The sequence below is a fragment of the Dermacentor silvarum genome, chromosome 7 (genome assembly GCF_013339745.2).
Source record: "Dermacentor silvarum isolate Dsil-2018 chromosome 7, BIME_Dsil_1.4, whole genome shotgun sequence".
In the NCBI taxonomy this organism is placed as follows: Eukaryota; Metazoa; Arthropoda; class Arachnida; order Ixodida; family Ixodidae; genus Dermacentor; species Dermacentor silvarum.
The window spans coordinates 11,711,430-11,733,053 of NC_051160.1; the positions used below are offsets into that span (position 1 = coordinate 11,711,430).

Genomic DNA, 21,624 nt, shown 5'->3' on the forward strand with positions numbered 1-21,624 from the left:
CACCGTGCTGAAAAAACGAACCACGAAGAAAGCATCACACAATCGGTTAAATCCCATTTCTTTAACAAAAACTGTTTCCGTTAAAATGGATCACACGGTATAGTATATTACGTCACTTGACATGAAGAGTCAGTGTGTCACTTATTTATATGACTTGAATTTAAAGTTGTGTAAGACTTTAAGTAAGACTAAGTATGTCTGACCTATATATCAGTCCACTTCGATTTTGACTGTATTAAAGTGTGTCTAAAGCGACTTTCATTATACCTTCACCATACGTATTTATGTGTACAATATACGTATGACCTTAATTATACGTATGTATATGTACAATGGAATTGTGCACATACGGGCACAGCACATGGTCGGTTATGTGCAATGTCTGTAGCCGGCCGGCGCCATAATTCCTTAAGAATCAAACATATAGCAGTGTTTCTCAAACTGTGAGTCATGAAACCCAAATGGGTCACGAGCCTTTTTCTGAGGGTCATCGAGGATCCAACGACCACTATAATCTACATCCTTCTCATTTAAATATATGATTATATCAATCCTTGACAAAAAAGAAACGTAACAGGCATTTTGAATAAATTGAAGTGTAAACGTATCCATGTCATTAATTTTTTATTCAGAAGGGTTATATAAAGGGTCATTCTAGGTTTGGTATTACTGACATGTGTCACACACGGCAAAAGTTTGAGATGTACTGATATATAAACGCGATTCTTTATTCAAATCACCTCGCATTGATATTTACAATTATCGGTAGATTGTTTCTACCGGAATAAAAAAAACTATCCTCTTTTTCATCGTGAAATCTCGTGCGCACTCAACGTGTTCCATTTTGGAAAGTCTCACGTTCTTGTTGGTCTGTCCCACGACGTCCGATTCGATCGCGCCGCAATCGGTGACGTTGGTCTCGCCTTCGACGCGGACATCGCCTGAAGTCCTCGACTTTGTGACCTGCGAACAGAAGCTTGTGCTGCACACCCATAGCTTCCGAGATCGGGGCTATGGTACACCGGTCGAGGCCTTCCTCACGGCGGGGAGCACGTAATGCATTGACACGCGGTAGTGACGGTGAAGAGCACAGCAGTAAAAATGTCCGCCTCCATTCAACCCTGTGAAAGTGATGTACAGCGAAGCTGATATACCGACGTTACACAATCAATGTAGCGTCCACGACCTCGTTCGCAGCCCTTTCCGTCTGGTGCTTCGACGCGGCGGTGCACGTTCGCGGTGTGCGTATACGCTTGAGTGTAATCCGCGTTCACAATGTGAACGTCACTGCAATTTTTAAGCGAAGCTTTATAGGCTCACAAGTGTCGGTAGTGGTGGTGGCGGCGGCGGTGTCACGCTGAAAAGTGGGCCGATCCTGGCGACAGTGCAGAAAGGGTCCAAGCTCAATGGCACATACCAGGGACAAAAAAGAGAGAAGGAGAAAGGAAGGAAGAGAGACAGAGAGAAAGAAAGAGAGAGAACGAGAAAGAGAGAGAAACGAAGAAACAGAAAGCGAGAGAAAGAGAGAGAGAGAGAAGATAAATAGAGATTGAGAGAGAGGAAGAAAGAAGAGAAAGAAAATCATCACGAAGGTCAGATACACACACTGCAAGCTTCGCTTACCCCCATTTTCTCGACAGGGGAAGGGCTGGTGATTTTTAAAGTCTTGTCGTGATGCCGATTACGGTCTCAGCACACTATGCGCGACCGATGCAACGGACAGAGCGACCACTCATCAAGGACAGATACATCGGGTGCACACGTTCGTTATGCTGGTGTGCCGGAGTGCAGCATATATCCTCCTTCTAGTACAGACCCGGCGCAAGTGCGTTATTGAACTAACTCAATTTCTCAAAATAAAGTGCGTCACAAAGTTTGTAAAGTACGACTTACACACAGCCTGCAGACGTGATAACACCGGATTGTAATATGAACATAACAGAAAGCATAATTCTGTTACGCGGAAACTAAAAATTACACTAGGTCTGGAGAGATTTTTTTTTTTTTTGTCGACGCGGTAGCCATATGCTGCTTTGCCGGGGCGGCCATATACAGCTTCCCTGTAAAACTGTATCACAATACTGACTCTTTATTGGGCGAACTTGTGCTCCTAAAAGCAAGTGGCATTCAAAGCACAACGATAGCGGTAAGCACAGTCAGCGATCGTCGAAAATCTTATTTGCTGGTCAAGCACGTCAGCTTTTATAAATGACTCGTCGAAGGTTCCAGTGTAATCGCTGGTGCCCGCATTCCTTCTAGAAAGTACTACACAATTTGTGTCGCGCCTACAATTTGATTATACAAGGATCGGCAAGAGCATACACAACGTATAGAATCAACGATAACACTCGAGTAAATTATGCAGGTGCAGTCTTGCGTTAAGCGATAACAGTAGGTTGTTAGCGGGTGAAATGCAGTCCCCGAGGAAAGGATAGATAAGTACACGGGTCAGTATGCACACGCGCAAAAGCTCGGGCAAGAGCAACAACCAAAGGGCAGAGTGACTTCGAACACTCCCTGCACCCACCATTCACTTGGCGTGATAATGTTCCAGAACGTGGCGCTCCACCAGGGAATAACTGAAGTGCTTGGTGACTACGGGGTGGTGACTGCCCTCAAAAGAAAATTATTTCGATACTCTCATTATACTTGCAATAATTATAATGCACCCATGATCCAATTAAATATACACAAAGAAACATTGAGGATAGGCCGACGTGGCACATTTGCTCTCGAGAAGACAAGGAAGAAAGACAGAAGGCAGGGAGGTTAACCAGAATAACGTCCGGTTTGCTACCCTACACGGGGGAATGGGAAATGGAAAAACAAAGATGACAGGGAGAGAGAGAGGAGGGAAGGAAAGAAGGAAATTAGCGGTGAATTCGCTGACGCGTGTGGTATTGCACTATTAGTCAAAGACATTCACAAAAGCCCCGTCGTCCTCTAGAAACACAAAAGTCACATTTGGTCTCAATACTGTCTAATATCCCTGAGCTAACCTACGGGCAAACCTTACGACAGGGATCGGTTAAAGCTTCTGGCTATTCGAATCTTCCTTTAATCGCGTACATATTATTTTCTTTTTTTTTTCAATTAATCGGCCGAGCTCAGCGAACAAAATGGAGCAAGCATTGTCTCCACTTCGCTTGCTCAACAGGAATGAAGGGAACGACAGATTCAGCTACAATGTTTAAACTAAGATGGCGCTTGTGTCTCTCAAAAAGAAAGAAAAGAAAAGAAAGAAAGAAAGAAAGAAAGAAAGAAAGAAGAAAGAAAGAAAGAAATACACATATGCACCGTGCTCTTTGAGCGGGAGGAGGCAAAATACAGTCCGTGCAGCAGCTGCTGTAGTGCGTGGGACACGAACAATTGGCGGGCCGGCGACGCCGTAATTATGTGTTTCCTTTTGTTTTTAAGCGAATATCCATAAGTGAAATGATGTAACCTAACTTCTCGCATATCTCCAGTTCGAGCCAGGTTAACCCTACCCTTTCACGCAGTTGGCTCACGCGTTGGCCAACTTGGTCTCCACGGCTGCACTTAATGATTGCGTATTATGGGTAAGTTTGTTATGCTTGATGCGTTTTGCTCGTGAAAAAGTGTCGCAACAGCGTGATGTTGAAGGCCTCTGCGGTCGATATGTAGCACGGTTTCTTTTAGCCTTCAATACTTAGGTAACAGAAACCACCAGTTTTTTTTTTTTTTTTTTTTTTTACAACTCACGTGCACGTGAAACCGAAAATACAATAAATCGAATAATTGACGAATTCACATGTTCTAGACGCCCAACCCTAATCGAAATAAATGAACCAATCTCATAATAAGATCACTTTCTGCGGGTGTGGTATCTGTGGCTACGGCGTTTTGTGGCCGAGCGAGTGGACGCGTGTTCTATACTCAGCTGCGGTGTCCACCCGCATTGTGATGAGGCCGAATGCGAGCTTTGTGCACATGTTAAAGAATTCCAGGTGGAAGTATTGTTAATGTGATAGCAATTATATGGGCACTCCAGGCGAATGGCTGCCGTCACCGTGATGTTCCGTATATATTGATACAGCGCGATGAAGACGACGCTGACGAAAGACGACGGCCTTGAGTATGACCTTGTACGTGAATGTTTTTTCACCCACCTTGACTCTATTTGTATATAATTTGTAAATAGAAAAAAATCACAGCCTATCCACGGGGTGAATGATGATGAGTGGGCGAAGCTCCGGAGGGAATCATCGGATCTCCCGCTTAAGGGGACGCTAGCACAAACGCGTTAGAGACGTGCAGTACTCTCTAGTAAGGGGGAGTGCAGCACTGCCAAAGGTACGAGGTGTGCACAGGCAATGCCTTTGCGCAGCGAAATATAGTTCCGGGCGTAACTGTGATTATTGGCCGGATCTGAGACCTTTATTATTGCTTGGTACATGATACGGCACAGCGATACGTGACATGTTAGGCCGTTTGCGCATGAACGTAATATACGGCGAAATACTGTGGCGGTTACCATCGGTAACCGTAGAAGCCTATAAGGGGCTTTACATCTTGAAGGGCATTCGGCCTTCCTATTGGCTAAGGAGTCCTGCAGCTTCCACCGTGCTGCAAGGAAGCACTATTTTTTACCTACACTTAATGCAGGCTCATGCAGACGAGTGTAGTGCTGGGCATAGGCTATGACGTCGTGTGCTGCACTTGGCTCGCTGGGCTGTAGCCAGTCAGAGCAGACTGCGCGTCGCCTCCTGCATAAGCATACGAAAGACTGCCTGACTTCGCACTTTTTCTCACTTTGCACTTACTGGCTGCGTATATGTCTCTGCCTGAAACTAAAAATCAATATACGAGTTTACTTTCAGCAACAAATCTGGGCATACTGAATACATCGCGAATGCGCAGCGCACGAAGACAACTTCTCTATGCATATAATACAGCGTGGAGTTTGAAACTGCCCGCACCATCCGTGAAAGATCATTTTGTCTTCTTGGAGGATTAGCTCACCTTCCTCTGTGACCGCCTGTGGCACACGGTCACGCCAGCGCTTTGCTGTCCGTCAGGGAACCTTCACTATCGTCGCCATATCAGTGCAGACAGTCACAGACAGAATGGCGCCCCGCGTTTGCAGCGCCAGCCTGTTTGTCGTCCGCCGCCTGCACTCATCGAAACTTCGGTGTAGAAAGTAGTTTTCATGCTACACTACTGCTATCAAAAATGGCTTCGCGTAGATGGGCGGAGCTACTCTTCTACAAAAGTTTAACACCAGTTAAAAAAAAAAAAAAAGGTGACTGCCTACACGCCTGTAGCCGGTGTAGGTAAAAAAATAGCGTATAGCTTGCGCTAGTGGCACAAGGCTAAAGAAACAGCGGAGCTGATCGGCACTATAGCTGGTCCTGGCCTTACGGGCTATGCTCGGTTAGGTCGGGTTAAGTCGGGCGCGTACTTCGGGATCGGCCTCCCGGCGGTGCAACCAACGCTACCGCGAACTGCGGTTCCCTCCCTCTTTCCTCTTGCCCCTTTCTCCCTCCCCTTTCCCATCCCCCTTTCCCTATGCTATGCTAAGAGCTGCTTTGCACGGTTTTTCACTACCTCCACGATCGGCCCACAGGCGAGGTTTTTTCGGTGGACGAGCCCGGTTTATTGGACAGCTTCGCTGTTTAAAATGTGCCGTGGTTGAACGCGGTTAAACCAAGTTTGTCGAGTGATAGCGCGGTTTTGCTTGTTTTGGGAAGGGCATATACGTTGCTCGGCGCCGTTAGCAACTACCGCATCTACAATTGCACCACAAGACAACACACAGACGCTGCTCGGCGCGGTTACGGCTAAGTGGCAGGTAAGTGACTTAGCCGTTACGGCTAAGTTACGGCTAAGTCGCAGTTTGACCTTGGCTGAGCTTGTGGGTAGGATTTACGGAAACAGTCGTTTTCTGGGTTTGTGCCTAGAGAAGTAGAGCTATCACTAAAAAAAAAAAAAAAAAAAAATAGCCCGACCGCGAGATGGCGCGCAGTGTATATGTATGTCACATTTAACTGCCGTAAATGCAAGGTAGATGCCGTACCACTCAAGCGACATATACCCAGACAACACAATGGCATCCTCAGGACGTCCCCACATGAGCCTCAAAACATCCCTATCAAGTCCACATGTCCGGCCTCGGCACGTCCTCAGGAAGCACTCGAGGATCTTTTCAGTACGCGTTCAGGCCATTTTGAAGACCTAGGCATTCGCTGCGACCAGTAAATATCCTTTTATTTTGTTAACTGAAGTTCACTGTTTTTCGTCCACTAAGTGAGAAATTCAGGCTTAAAACTGCAATATGCACTGTGATGACCGTTCATTAGAGTGTCATATATGCTATGTCAGTGCTACTGCTTGACAGAGCATACTTTTGAGGCCCGTTGCACAGGGTTCAGTATATGGCCACACGAAATGAAAACATAGACCCATAGCGATGCACACAAACCTATTTTATTAATTTCGCTTAATAACGGCGCATGTCAAGGTTGAAAGTAGCGTGATAAAGCCAGGAGACTTCACCGCTTGAAATGTCTTCATCCGAAAACACAGAACAGCGAGAGCCCATAAGAGACTGAAAGAAATAATAAACAGCACATTGTCAATAAACAACTTAAGTTCAGACACAGAAATAACAAACAAACAGTTTATGCCACATACTTGGAAGCACTGCATGCACCACAATATTAATGTACGAAGCACCAAAGCAACCTCTGCTAATTGAATGTTGCTCTTTAGGGCATAATCAATCCACTCGAAAAAGCGTTTTTTCCCCATAACAAAAAATACTTTTCTACTTTCTTAGCCGTGAAAAGATCTAGAAAAAAAAAAAAAGAAGTACAACTACATCTAGCTTTGAGGCCGAGATAGCGCGATATTTGCCGCCGGCCAGTGCTAAAATCTCCGGCTGCTTGGGTGTTTGCCACAATGCTCCTGTCGGTAAAAGCAGCGTGGAAAGGCAGTTGTGGTAGCGGAGAGGTTGAGTGACGTTACAGCGCCGTTGAACCATGGAGAAGTGATCCCCAGAAACGCCGAAATCATCACTTTGAAACTGTCCACTATTGCGACCAGGCACAAAATGTCACAAACCTACGGCGATAGCTTTGGTGATATTATTTTGTTCTACGGGCAAAGCGACACCGCGATTTCCAGCACCCGTTCCATCTGACACAAAGAGCTCCGCGGCAAAGTCGCGCGAAGCCGTCTGGTTCACTATGTAATTAATGAAGGTCCTGTCCACGCTGTTCGCTAAGTGAAAACATGTGCTAATGCGTTTATTTCTTCCCCGCACAAATCTACGTTCCACTTTCGGCCACCCCGAAAAACACGAGACTTACCCGCTGTCCGCTGCCATGTTTTTCTTCAATGCTGCGCTTGGCTTGGACTGGCTTGGCTTGACTTTTCAAATCAAAAGTGCCAACCGTGGGATACCTCGCTGGTTCACTCTCCCACAACTGTTATCGCTCGCGGGTACTCAAAACAATAGAAGTTGCAAAAAAAAAAAAATGGTTCAGTCAAACACAGTCGTAAGGTATCAAGACCAGTTGATCAGAGTTTAACTCCACTTAAAAAAGAAAAACAATATGAAAATCAAGCTCGATGGCGTAATAACGACTTCACATGAAGTATAGCCCTTAATTTCTCGTTCATCAACCGAACTAATTGTAAAAATTTCAATTTCATGGTCTCTTCTAACATAAAACTAAATGTCCTCAAAAGGCCCTGCAGTGGACGTTCTTTGGACAATCATACATCCTTAAAAAGTCCTGCAGAAGATGTTTTCAGGATGAACCAGTGAATGTCGTCCTGAGGACGTACCGAGGACGTCGTAAAAACTGCGAGGGCGTTTGTACCACTTGAGGACGTCGAGTGTTGTCTGGGTAGTTTCGCAAACCAGGGCTTACCTTCTTGACTGAATCGTACCTCAGTATTTTGGAGAGGTGCAGCGTGAAAAACAAATTTATGAAATATTTCATTCACAGCGCAAGCTTTTTATCTTAAATATATCAGTCTTAATATGTTCTCCGCTACGGTGTTTCTTATAGCGCCATGTTGCTATGAGGTGTGGAACGTTGTACTCGGTGCAGTTAAGAAGCGTTACAGAAAAACAGGTGTAGACTCGTCTCGACTGGGTCGAAATGCAAGAACGCTCGTGCGCTGAGATTTAGGTGCAAGTAAGGGCTAACTCAACATTATACACACCGCAAACAAGCAACGTTAATTAACCCAGCTAGTCACAATCGTAGCCTCAATGGTGCTGAGCGGACATGTAACCTCTGGTGAATCAATGAATAAAAATTCACGTTGCGAGTTTTACTGGTGGTGTATAGATTATATGTGCCTGCACGTCTCCAACACTCACCGAGATTTCTGAGCTTGTTGAGGAGTCCAGCGTCGCGCAGGAACTGTGGACCCTTTTCGACGCCCGGGTTGCGCTTTGTAGAAAAAAAAAAAGAAAAATGAAAAAAATCACGCGCCATTCCACTGCTGTGAAGGTGAATTACCAGCGAAGCAGTTTAGCACACGACATAGAGGTGGCACAGAATTCAGATGAAAGGTATGAGCAAATTTTATTTCTCAGTGGTTACAACGGCCTCCCGTTAGGGAGTCCTGACAATAGCTCCTCAGGATGAAATAAAGTTTGTTGTCTGTCTGTGTCTTGAGCGGCGACGGCGGTCATCCCGAAGAAAGACACACGCACACACACTTTTATTTTGATCGGCGGTCTTGATCAGCGGCATACGTTCGCGTGGAAGACTACCGCCACCTTGGGGATCCGGAGGAAACTAAACACGCGCGACGGGACCGCCACGCCGGGAGAGCGGAAGGAAAGTAGGCACGCAATTTAACGCTTGTAACGACGACAAACAGAGGGCGGTGCGAGCGTACACATGGCCGACGCGGGTCGCAAGCGGCAAATCTTTGAGAAACCCTTATTATCTACCTAAGAGTCTACTCATTTTGAAAATAGTCGTCATCATCAGCCTATATTTATGTCCACTGCAGGACGAAGGCCTCTCCCTGCGATCTCCAATTACCCCTGTCTCGCGCTAGCTGATTCCAACTTGCGCCTGCGAATTTCCTAGCTTCATCACTCCACCTAGTTTTCTGCCGTCCTCGACTGCGCTTCCCTTCTCTTGGTATCCATTCTGTAACCCTAATGGTCCACTGGTTATCCATCCTACGCATTACATGGCATGCCCAGCTCCACTTTTTCCGCTTAATGTCAACTAGAATATCGGCTATCTCCGTTTGTTCTCTGATCCCACACCGCTCTCTTCCTGTCTCCCAACGTTAGTCCTAAGATTTTCGTTCCATCGCTAGTTGTGTGGTCCTTAACTTGTTCTCGAGCTTCTTTGTTAACCTCCAAGCTTTTGCCCCATATGTTAACACCAGTAGAATGCAATGATTGTGCACTTTTCTTTTCGACGACAGTGGTAAGCTCCCAGTCAGGACTTGTACTGAAGTGCATACGGCAGGCATTGCCAATTTTATTCTTCTGTAAATTTCTTTCTCGTGATCAGGGTCCCCTGTGAGTAATTGACCTAGATAAACGTACTCCTTTACAGACTCTAGAGGCTGACTGGCGATCCTGAATTCTTGTTCCCGTGCCAGGCTATTGAACATTATCTTTGTCTTCTGCATATTCATCTTCAACCTAATTCTTCCACTTTCTCGATTAAGGTCCTCAATCATTTGCTGTAATTCGTCTCCTTTGCTGCTGAATAGGACAATGTAATCTGCAAACCAAAGGTTGCTGAGATAATCGCCGTTGATCCTCACTTCTAAGCCTTCCCAGTCTAAGAGTCTAAGAGCTTGAATACTTCTTCTAAGCATGCAGCGAATAGCATTGGAGAGATTGTGTCTCCTTGCCTGACCCCTTTCTTGATAGGTAACTTTCTACTTTTCTTGTAGAGGACCAAGGTAGCTGTGGAATCCTTGTAGATGTTTGCTAAGATATTCACGTATGCCTCCTGTACTCATTGATTACGCAGTGCCTCTATGACTGCTGGTATCTCTACTGAATCAAATGCTTTTTCATAATCTATGAAATCCATATAGAGAGGTTGATTGTACTCCGCAGATTTCTCTATTACCTGGTTGATGACATGGATATGATCCATCGTAGAATATCCCTTCCTGAAGCCAGCCTGTTCTCTTGGTTGGCTGAAGTCAAGTGTTGCCCTGATTCTATTGGAAATTATATTGGTGAATATTTTATACAATACTGAAAGCAAGCTAATGGGTCTATAATTCTTCAGTTCTTTAACGTCTCCCTTCTTATGGATGAGTATAATGTTGGCGTTCTTCCAGCTTTCTGGTACACTTGAAGTCGTGAGGCATTGTGTATAAAGGGCCGCAAGCTTTTCAAGTATATCTCCTCCATCTTTCATTAAATCGACTGTTATTCTATCATCTCCAGCAGCTTTTTCCTTGCTAATGTCTTTCAAGGCCCTTCAAACATCATCGCTAGTTATAGAAGGGGCCTCTGTATCCTGTTCATCACTACTTCGAATGAAAGTAGCTTGGCTGCTCTAGGTACTGTATAGGTCAGTATAGAATTCTTCCGCTGCTTTTATTATGCCATCGAAATTGCTCATGATATTACCCTGCTTATCTTTCAGTGCACACATTCTGCCTTGTCCTATGCCTAGTTTTCTTCTCAGTGATTTCATGCTGCGTCCCTATTTTACTGCTTCCTCAATCTTTTCCACGTTATAATTTCGGATATCCCTTTCTTTGTGTTGATCAGTTTCGACAGTTCAGCGAATTCTATCTGATCACTCGAGTTTGGCACTTTCATGTTTTACCTTGCCTATTGATAACTAGTCTACTGAAAATGCATATCGAAGTGATTGAGACAAATAAGCTTTTGCACAGAATGAAGCAATTTTGCATCAAATTCGGCAGCTGAGCTTTTGCACACGCAGATCTGCTGACGAACACGAACAAAACGTAGAACCTGAGCCAAAGACAGCTTCGCTGTAAAAAATACGCAGACATAGACATCAAGAAGCTTAGTTTACGTATACACTGCAAAATAATGTACATCCCTAAAACCGAATAAGGGTGTAAATGAGTCTATAACTCACACATTTACACCCTTTTAAGAGGTAAGGGTATGATAGGCAGATTTAGTGGCTTGTTCACCTGTTGACAAGATTGGTTCATTTTTCTACAACTCATGTAACTACTGGTCGCAGTAAAACACGTTATGTGAATTTCGAGTCACAAGAGAAGATATCCCAGAGAAGTAGCGCTCCGTAGGCGCAGAATTCCGGCACCGTTCTCACCTGACCTTGATGTATGGGAACTCCGAGAACACCAATCTCTCGCCGGCTGCTCGTGAAGTTGAGCGCCGTCGACGAGTCGTTGTCGGTCCTGGAAACGAGGAGGGCTCTGCATCGCTCTCATGTGTTCTCTGTGAGGCAACTTGTTTTAAACTAGCTATTTTACAAAACAGTTTGTCATGCCAACAGTATGCACGAGGTGTTTAATGTTATACCTTTTCGCATAAGAACAGTAATGTGGAAAGTTGGGCGATATCTTTAAAGGCGAAGTCTGGTCTAACAAATCTTGCTTGTCGTCGTCGAATCACCGGTATGTGCTTGTTCCTTAAGATTTTTTTTTTTTTACAGCTCACTTCGTATTCCGCCCTACATCAGGCCTCCGGCACGCACTTCACTCCGGCATTGGTCATCCCCTGCAAGTTGCCCGTCCACGTGCTCATACTACAACGTTTGCTGTATCATTCTTTCCTTGCTCAGCCATAGAGTGCTATGGTCTTCCGCACGACGTCACTGCAACCACTTGCCCATCTACATTTTCCGATTGTATAACTGCCATATGTAACCAATAATTTCTTTTTTGTATATGCGATTACTTATACCTGTATCCACCCCATGTAATACCCCCGAATTGGGGTTCTTTAAGGTAATAAGGTGAAAGTGAAGAGTTGGTGATTAATCATCTCACCGTGTTGGTAAAGCAGCGCACTGATCAGGACAAGGCGGAAAGACAAGAATACACGACACTCGCTGTACTGGCAACTACTATATTTCAGAACAAACACATCTTCATGTACCTGCGCACCCTCAAACGTCAAACGTATGCAAGGCAAGATTAAAAGCCCTCTCAAAATCAATCACATACCCGTGCACACTCGGGCGTCAAAGATAGGCAACATATCTGACACGGTGTGCAATCATATCCTAATCATTGCACCCCTGACAAATTTATTATTACAAACTTTTTTTTATAGTGTCCTTCCAAAAAGGCGACATCACGATGGCTTAGAAGAATATGATTTGACTGATACGACCCTCTTTTCTCTCTCTCTCGTAAATGTGAAAAGCTTCTGTTTTCCTAGCCAACTGATCGCTATGGTGCTAAAGAACTGCAGTGTCATTGAAAAGCGGCAAGCACCCAGGCTGTGAACAATGCCCTTTAATGTGGGAATGCGTGTTTCCCCCCAGTGACCTTTTGTGTTCCAGAAGGTCTTGTGTTCACACACCGACCCGTTTGGCCGATGCATGCTTTTCCACAAGGTAGGGGCAAACAGTACAGAACGGACGATCTGCACTTGCTGCACTAGACAAATACTTTCATATGCTTAACACTGCACCTATGTCTATTTACTGTTATTTTTGTTGAAACTCTACGATCCAGTCCTAGCACATATTTTACCAAGTTTGATAGGTGCTGAAAAAACTACTTGTAGACCATACCTTCTACTTACGTTTTTAGGTTAAGCGCAATCTTGTGCGCATATGGTATTGAGAATTTTTCTGCTGTCACTCTTTTCTATTAAGCTCCTTCTGAAAGCCATTGTGCACATAACGAATAAACTTATAGGCTGATCTACAGAACACATGTTTTTCATATCTTGCATCCTTTAGCCTGATAACTTCTTGGCTGAAGCTCTCCTTCTTTATTTTTTCCGGACAAGACTTAGTTAAGGCCGCTCAAACACGTGAAAAAGCTATGCCGCTTTGTACGACCTTTGAGTGTCCGGAATGGCAGCTAAGCAAGGGCTTTTCTGACGGCGGATTGTATGGCCAGCAAACCAGCACTGCCTGACTGCAACACCGAGTTGTCGGCTTTATGCAAGTCCCGGTCCTTAGTAGCGAAGGTTGTGTAAATAAATTAGTACTGCAAATTGGGCTTGTTGGATTGGATTCCTTTTGTTAACGTCCTTTGTGTTAGCGCTGAGTTTTGTTTGTAACCACGTGTAAACAAAACAAAAAACGCACCTTAAGAATGAACGATCAAATTTCAGGCAAAAACGACGTGCATTGTCCCCGTCAACCACACACAATTTGATCGCTCGGCTTTGATTGATTGATTAATGAATTGGTTGGATTTATTGATTGATCTAACGTTTTAATGCTACGTTCTGGCTTTGAGACATGCCGCAGCGCAGGCCTGACCAAGTGTGGCCCTCTAACGCGTGCATCGAACCCACGACCTCGTGTTCAGCAGTAAAAGGTCGACTTAGACGCCTAGGACGAGATGGTTCTCCCGTATACGAAGTGGAGCATGCTCGACAACGCAGGGATGACGCCGCCTATGCGGCGCCATCTCAAGGGTCATCGAATGCCTGGCCGTTCCTGAGCACGTCGTTTGTGGGACTGCCAGACCGACCTACTGATGCGCCACGTCAACAGCTATTGAGACATGGTATTATAAAGAGTTCCTACGTTCAACTTTATGCTGTTCGGATAAGTGTTCACTGGAACTGTACAGTGCAGTTTCCCACAGATTTTGAGGAAAATGGCGAGGACCACATTTTCTTTTTGGTTAAAGCGATCTGACTTCATCTAATTAATGCTTGACTTCAATTCCGAAAATTGAAAAGCGTCATGAAACAGGAAAGTATAAAGGCAATTAGTGAAATTTTATGACTTATGAAGAACATCACTCTGGCGATCTGTAGCTCAAGAAAAGTCAGCCTGTTCGAGTAATCCTGCTGATGTGGCAAGAATTGCGCTACCGGCAATTTGCAATAATCACTCAGTCTATCTCAGATTTCAAAAATATACATATAAACTGCACTCAAGCGCAGTATATCAAACAATCTGCATACCTTTCTTCATTCACTGGTTTCCCTTCAAGGCAAACCGGGTTGACAGCGAGAAGCAGCATTAGGAGCAGCAGCATGTTTCGGAGGCACAGTGCACTGTGGTGTAACATAATGCACAATGATTGTTGGCTTCCCGGGCCACAGCGCAAGCAACAGTGTTCCATCCCCTACTATGGCTATTCCGCACACGATACTACCACTATTACCAATTGCCACTGCCGTTGCTACGTCACAACAAGAATGAATGCCGGCAAACATAACTACCCCCCCCCCCTCCCCTAACCATCAGTCGCCCTACCTATTTATTTTTAAGTCATAAAGCAAGCAGCTGCAGATAATGCACGTCAATTCAACAGACGCTCATTTTCTGAACGCCCACACCTGGTTTGCAAAGGGAGCAATACATGAGAGCAATCTGCCTGCAACCGTGCTTGTTCGATAACGCAAAAAGGCCGCTGTAACCCCAGGTGGTCAAAATTGATTCGGAGCCCTCCACTACGGCGTGCCTCATAATCAGAACTGGTTTTGGCACGTAAAACCCCAGAAGGAAGAAGAAGAAAATGGCCGCTGTAAGTTTGTGGCGGAGAAAAATACGAAAAGGAAAAAAAGTTCGTGGGCCCGCAACATTCATATGGGGCCAGATTACCAGCGAAGCCGTTTAGGCTACATACATGGGCTGCGTACATTATGAAATCATACATTTGTTTTTTCATACGGCACCACACTACGTCGACACAAGCGCCACCACGGTCACCGCACATCCCTTGCATCTGCCGCAACCGCCGCTGCAGCCGCGCCGGCACGTTTACGACGCGCGTGACGTTATAACCACAGAAGCGCAGGCCACGTGCACAGGCGCCTGTCGCCACACTCCTTGCCCCTCTCATTATTCGTCAAGCAGGATTTAAAACAAATAAAGCGCATGATGGCCAACTTGCTACGCTAAGTGCACTTTCTTGTACAGGGTTTTTCAACGAACGCTTTCAAAAATTTTTAAAGGGTGCCTGTGACAGATAGCATAATTCTAGTTTATGAGCTGGTCTACTCGAAGAGGCGGACATTATTAGTTGCACAAATAACTGAACTACATAATCGACTAATTAACGAAAATTCACTAATTACGTTTTGGACCAATGACCTTATGGCGCATATTGCAATTTACGAATTCTAGCCGTGGAGGTCACAAGGCGGATCCACTTGAAACGAATTCCCAGGATGACACCAGTTTTGAGATATTTATGCGTGAACTTTGCGGAGAAATGTATTGGCGTTCCAGTTACTTTCGTGCTTCAATGCATAAAACGCCTTTTGTTAAGAAAGTAACTCATTTATGTTCGTCATAAATGACGTCAGTAGCATGAGTAGCATGACGTCATGACGCTTTATGACATCATGCTATACTTGGACCGACACTTCCACTGTCAAGCCCGTACGAAAGCGGTCACGTCAAAATCACCGCAGCTTATATACTCATGAGCATCCCCATTAGATTCTATGGCAGTCTGGCAAGGTAGCATGACGTCATGGATGGAAGTGCGCACGCCTTGTGCTATCTAGGCAGGCATTGGCTCAGCCAAATTCTAGGAGGAGCTGGTTAACCTCCTTGCCTTTCCCTGACTACTTCTCTCTCTCTCTTCCCATGGGCTCGTCAGTAATGCGACGATGGCCTGCGCTAAACCGGCCCGACTGCTTTTAGAGCACATATTCGCCCGTTCCTGCGGCGAGCGCTGGCGGCGGCGTAACCGAGCGAACGAGCACAGCGAAAGATGAAAGCGAACGCGTAGCGCAGCGGGGGATGAAAGACGCGAGGAGGAAAGCGGAGAGGGGCGTGCGGCGGAACCATGAGCCGGAAAGCGGAGGAAGGTATGGCGAAAGCGTGAGAAGTGTAGCTCGGCGACGATGGCTACGAGATCGCGCCAGAGTAGCGCACATCGTTTGGGAGGTCTGTCTTTGGCGGCTGCTGTGAATCGCGCCCACGCGTCACCCACGTGCTGGCTCTTGCGGTCTCCAGATTAGCGAGCCAGTCGCGCCACACTTCGCTCCGTTTTCAATGTGCCGCACGATACAGATGGTCCGCGCCAGCCAATATATCGCGAAATGAAAACACGTATAGAGCTGCACTCAAATTTCGCATTAGGGAGTATAGGTGGTGAATGTTAGCCTTTAGTAGTGCTGCAGAGCCCTAGCTGCTGTCTTGCGATTGTTCATGACTGTGTCCTAGTCTTTCTAGAAATGTTATACTCCATGCTGGCGATACCGAAGAAAACGCCGCCGCGCGGCTAGTACTTGATTTGGCGATGCGCAAGCGACTGATAAAATTGCAGCAACCTCTCGGTGGCAGTTGTAAGCTTGCTCCCTGCCTATTTCCTTCGTGTCCTTATGTTATATGTGTACAAACCAAATAATAATAATTTTATAATTATTATTAACTAACTCAAACCTACATTCCTAATATCCCAGTTACTGAGCAGTCTGGATCCCCACGGCTCGGTCACTCAGACGTATAAAAAAAAATACAATTCCGTACGACCAAGTCACTGAATACCCCAGCTTGGCATAAATACCGAGAAACCGAAACACAATTTGAATCCCTCGCAGCTCAAGCGTAGCGTACCTTCTTTTCCTCTGCTCTACATATGAAACCCGAAAAAGTTCTGGAAGACTATCAACCCGCAACCTGCCAAGCCCATATCGCTACGTGATGAATGGTGCCACATGACACATGTGACACCGCACATGAAATCGTGGTTTTGGCACGTAAAACCCCATAATTTTTTTTTACACCTGATAGCAATGTAGCCCAAGTGCTTAACATAGCTTTTTGTTCCGTTTTCGCCCATGAACCAGGCGATACCCTGCCCCAAACTCTATTTGTCGATCATCCTCCCCCGCATGTCATAGCACATAATCGGTGCAAATGGTATTGCAAAGGCTATTGAATATGTGCCGTTATCCTCGTCTGCCGGAGTCGACAATATAAACTCCAAAATACTGAAAAGCATGATATTCGTTTGCAGCGTCAACCTACAACACATTTTCCACCAGTCCTTGTTAACTGGTTCTTCTTTCTGGGGTTTTACGTACCCAAACCAGTTCCTGGTTATGGGGCATGCCGTAGTGGAGGGCTCCGGATTAATTTTGACCACCTGGTTTTCTTTAACATGCACTACAACGCAAGCACACGAGCGGTTTTGCAATCCGCCTCCATCGAAATGCGGCCGCCGCGGCCGCGATTCGACCCCGCGATCTCGTGCTCAGCAGCGCAACGCCTTAGCTGACTGAGCCACCGCGGCGGGTGCCCTTGTCAACTGGAGTGGTGCCACACGGCAGGTCTTTCCCTCCCCCCCCCCCCCCCCCCCCGACCTGTTACCGACCCCATCTCACTCACCTTTGCATTGTCATGTTGTAGCGAAGATGAAGAACACAGTAGCAAAACTGGGAATCACTAAACTAGCGTTTTATTGGGCGAACCCGCGCCCAGAAAAACAGGCTACACTAAATGTACAACGACTTCGGCGAGCACAGTCGGCGATCGTCGAATATCTGATCTGCGGGTCAAGTGCATCGGCTTTTATAATGACTCGACGAAGGGCGTAATCGCTGGTGACCGCGTGGCTTCCAGAAAGTAGCGCACAATTCGCGCCGCACATACAGTCAGATTACAAAAGCTTTGGTGACAACAGCCAAAGGATAGAACTATCGATAACATTGGAGAAACTTCTGATTCATGAAGGCGTGTCCTGCGCCGACCGATAACGATTAACATTTGTTAGCCGGTGAAAAGTGGTACGTGACCGAAGAAAGATAAAGAAGTATGCGTGTCAATGCACCCCCTCTTAATAGCATCGTCCAGATACTACAAACACAACAGCGAAGAACAAAAGCACGCTTACTAAAGAAAAAATAATGCAACAAAGAAACAAAGTCCCAAAGTTCATTAGCGCTGGTAGAACGGCTTAAAGCACACAACATGGACTATTTCAGGTCGTGAGCGGCGCCGCTGTAATGGACCTTTTTCATGGGGGGTCTGCGCATGCGCGCGCAATACAATACAATAGACAGTTTGAGTTACACGTACGTGGAGACTTCACGTACGCAAACGTGAACAGTCTACGTACCTTACGTGCACGCCATCTGAAACGCTTTTAGCTACATGTACGTGACGCACCACGTAGCTACATCTATCGGGAAATATGAACAATTCAATTCAAGATGAGTATTTCAGCCAAGCCAGTGATGTGCATTGATGCGTGCCGGTCATCGTATCCGCAATGCCCAGAAATGTGTTGTGCAAGCGTTATCTGCTGTCATCGTTCACATGGAATGAAATAGATGACCAGTCATCCTGTCGTCGTGTTTCCATGCAAGCCATCTGCGCGCGCTCAGCACGCTATCGCTTGTTCGTGATCTCGCGAAACCCCCGCGCGAAGCTGTCTACGTGCGCAAGAAACGCACGTAAAAAAATCGAATCTCACGTACGTCCGTGAGACCAGCGCGCGGCCGCTACGTTCTGCGCATGCGCACTGCTTACACGTAGAAGCTCTACGTAAGTACGCAAAGCCTCTACGTGCGTGTAACTAAAACTGTAATGTGGGAAGCACGCGGCCGCCATGTTTTTGGGTGGGTCGCCAGTAGAGCCAGTGCGTCCATGCGGCTGGTTCCCTCGCCCGTTCCTTCGTTGCTGCGTAGTCGTCGGGTATACTGAAATCGCTGGCGAAATGCCTCAGCAGTGCGCTGCCGTAGGATGCTTCAACTCCAGTAAAAAGCCAGGACGGGTCTTCGTGGCAGCCGACAGCCAACTCGCACGTTTGCAGCGACCACTTTGTGACAGATAAGGGCTTTTTCTTTTTGCTTTACTGCATTCACTTTTCTGTGAAGCTATAGAGCGCAAAGCGCCGGCTGCCATACCTACTTGGTCCGTGCGCACTGTAGCCGAAATGCGCCGGTCTATCGACTACGAAGGGGGACGCCATCAGCACTGTCGTGTGCATCCACAAGGAAGCTTTAAAAAAGTTTGCCCGTCATCACGAAGTGCTGCGAACTGTCTGTCTTCATTGAGCAAAGGCAAATGCTTCTCAGCATTTGTAGCTCGCTCCCGGACGAGTGCTGATGAACGCATCATTCAATTTGGCGAATGTACATACGTACTACTCTTCCTTGAATACCCCTCCTTTGTGCAGTTGCCGATTCGATGCGCCACAAAGTGCAAGTCAATGGCACTGTCGCTAACCGACGGCACAGAAGTTAGGCCGTTAGTCCACTGCTTGCCCGTGTCGAAAAATCGTATAAAGTCCGCCGGCGAAAACATTCTCAACTTCATGGACAGAAAATGTTCACAACGCAGAAGAAAAACATGCACACTAAAATAAAAATGACGCAGTTTCGCCCGAAAGGCAAAGCATCAATTGCGATAGCAAATTAGTAGAGGGCTATTCGGAGTAGGGATAGTAGTTCTATCGGCTGCACAAACTTAGACGCATTCGCTTACTAACTGAATTAACAAGCATCCGAAATATCTTGATAAACACGTTGATGTTTTGCTTTTTTTTTACGGCAAACTGTCTAAAACTAGAAACACAGGTAAATGATCACTTATATCACAAGCTAAGGTAGTTTTTTTCGAGCAAGGTATCCGTTATGAATAAATCTAGCAAAGTCTCTGATGTGTCCGTTATTCTCGTTGCGCTTGTCGGAACAATATCAAAGCCATACATACTAACAGTCGATAACGAAGTCATTTGCTTGGAATCGCGTTGAAGCAAATCAATATTAAAATCACCCCCGACAACAAGTTTGAGATTCTGCTCAGCTGAAAAACATAATAAGCGTTCAAAAAAACTAAAGAAATTGTCAGAACTGCCAGCGGGCGGCTTATTACAAGGCAACAAACATGTCATTTGCACGGACCACTACAGCTTCATAGTCATTAGTTACACATGTGTACTCTTTTTTTTCGAGGTGGCAATCGATGCATTTTCACATAAGGATAGATACACCGCCCCCTCTTTTGTTGTTTCGCGTCACGAAGAAGTGAGCATACGGTGGTGGCGCATACATTTCCGAGTCCTTTTCATACCAGGTTTCTGTTAATATGATCACAGAGAAGGGGAACCTTGCGCGATGAAAAAAAAAAAGTTCTAAGTCATTATTTTTGCAGACCGACAATTGAAAGCAAGAAAAGACGAAGACGAATTTTGTGGTTTTACTTTTTCAGAGAACTGGTGGGGTAAGACAACCATATCGGGATGATCACACAAGCAATGCTACTAAGTCAACGATTGCAACCGCGTGTCTGTCTTGACAACAATCGCTCGATCCACCGTGGCCTTCCGCAAAAGAAATGCCCGACAAAACTGAAGTTGTTCGCTGCCGCCCACTCTTTTGTTGAGCATAGTAGTTCTCGGTTCTGTTTCGTTATATTATCTAGGATTGAAGCATGATTCCTGATGTCCCTTAGCCTTTTACGTTTAGCGTACCACATCTCTCTCTCTCTCTCTCTCTCTCTCTTTGACGGCTGAAACGAACAATTATACCGGGAGTTCCGTTTGGCCTGGCGGGAAGTCGGTGTATGGCAGTAATATCTGTCAGGCAAGGTACTTCAAGAATAGGTGCAAGTTCATTCACTTTACCGAGCAAGTCTTCACCAGGTGTCACAGGAATACCATGAAACTCTAAATTTAGGCGCCATTCGAGTTCATTGATGGCTTCCTGTAACTGCACCTGTGTTTCGCTCAATCGCGCTTCGTCAATCTTGTCCACTGTTTTCTTGAGCGACTGTATATCCTTGTCCTGGTTGTCTAGACGTTTCATGATGTCCTCAAACGTTTGTGACATATGGTGGATCGATTCTTCTGCCCCAAGAACAGATTCCCTTAACGGTAATATTTTCTCTAGCTTTTCTCCTATTATTGCTAGCTGTAAGGCAACATCGGTTGCTTTGGATGCTGAACCGGAAGTTTTTGCCGATACGCCAGCAGATTTTGCTTCCCGACAAGATTCGCACTTCCATGTTTTCCGGTAGGTATCACTTTTCGAGCGGAGCACCTTTTGTGTTACATCGCAGCAGCTTCCAGTATGGAAAATGTTGTTGCACCCAATACAAGCAAGAGTCAATTCATCGCGCGTGGTAGACTTTTCACAGACAGATCACTCTGTACTAGACATAACCGCAAAAGTTCAATGGCAGCAGCGGCAGGCGAGACAAATTAAGGGCACCAAAAGTACAATGTTGTGGTTAACTGACCTGTGTAAAGCAGTAAGCAGATTTAGGATGCGTTCTGGTCGTCGCCGCCGCCAGTGGAAGGCCAGGCAGACATCGCTGGGTTTATATCGGGCCAAACAGAGTCCAGATGTCGCAGCGGTGTCGTGACGTTGGGCCGAAATACGATGCAGTGGTTCAGCTTGCTGATATGGTCCTTGTGGTTGGCGTTCCGTGGCGAGTTAACAGCGACCTTTCTTTTTTCTTCCCTGCGTAAAGCAGTAAGCAGATTTAGGATGCGCTCTGGTCGCCGCCGCCAGTGGAACCCCAGGCAGACATCGCTGGGTTT

The 21,624-nt window shown here is 46.0% G+C and overlaps 1 protein-coding gene across 6 annotated transcripts in view; it reads right to left on the reverse strand.

Moving 5' to 3' along the window:
- LOC119457562 (arginase-1-like) overlaps window positions 1-21,358 on the reverse strand; it is a 119,693-nt gene extending 98,335 nt beyond the window's left edge. For 4 of the 6 annotated variants that reach the window (XM_049670212.1, XM_049670216.1, XM_049670214.1 and 1 more), the window contains exons 1-5: window positions 17,466-17,513; window positions 14,081-14,173; window positions 11,289-11,376; window positions 8,357-8,429; window positions 859-963 (exon numbers count right to left, since the gene is read on the reverse strand). In XM_049670212.1, the coding sequence (XP_049526169.1) occupies window positions 859-963; window positions 8,357-8,429; window positions 11,289-11,376; window positions 14,081-14,090 (276 nt within the window). In that variant the 5' untranslated portion in view covers window positions 14,091-14,173; window positions 17,466-17,513. Of the gene's footprint in view, window positions 1-858; window positions 964-8,356; window positions 8,430-11,288; window positions 11,377-14,080; window positions 14,174-17,465; window positions 17,618-21,320 lie in introns of those variants that run through there. The other 2 variants (XM_049670213.1, XM_049670211.1) reach the window with 2 other exon arrangements.
- Between the last annotated feature and the right edge of the window lie 266 nt (window positions 21,359-21,624).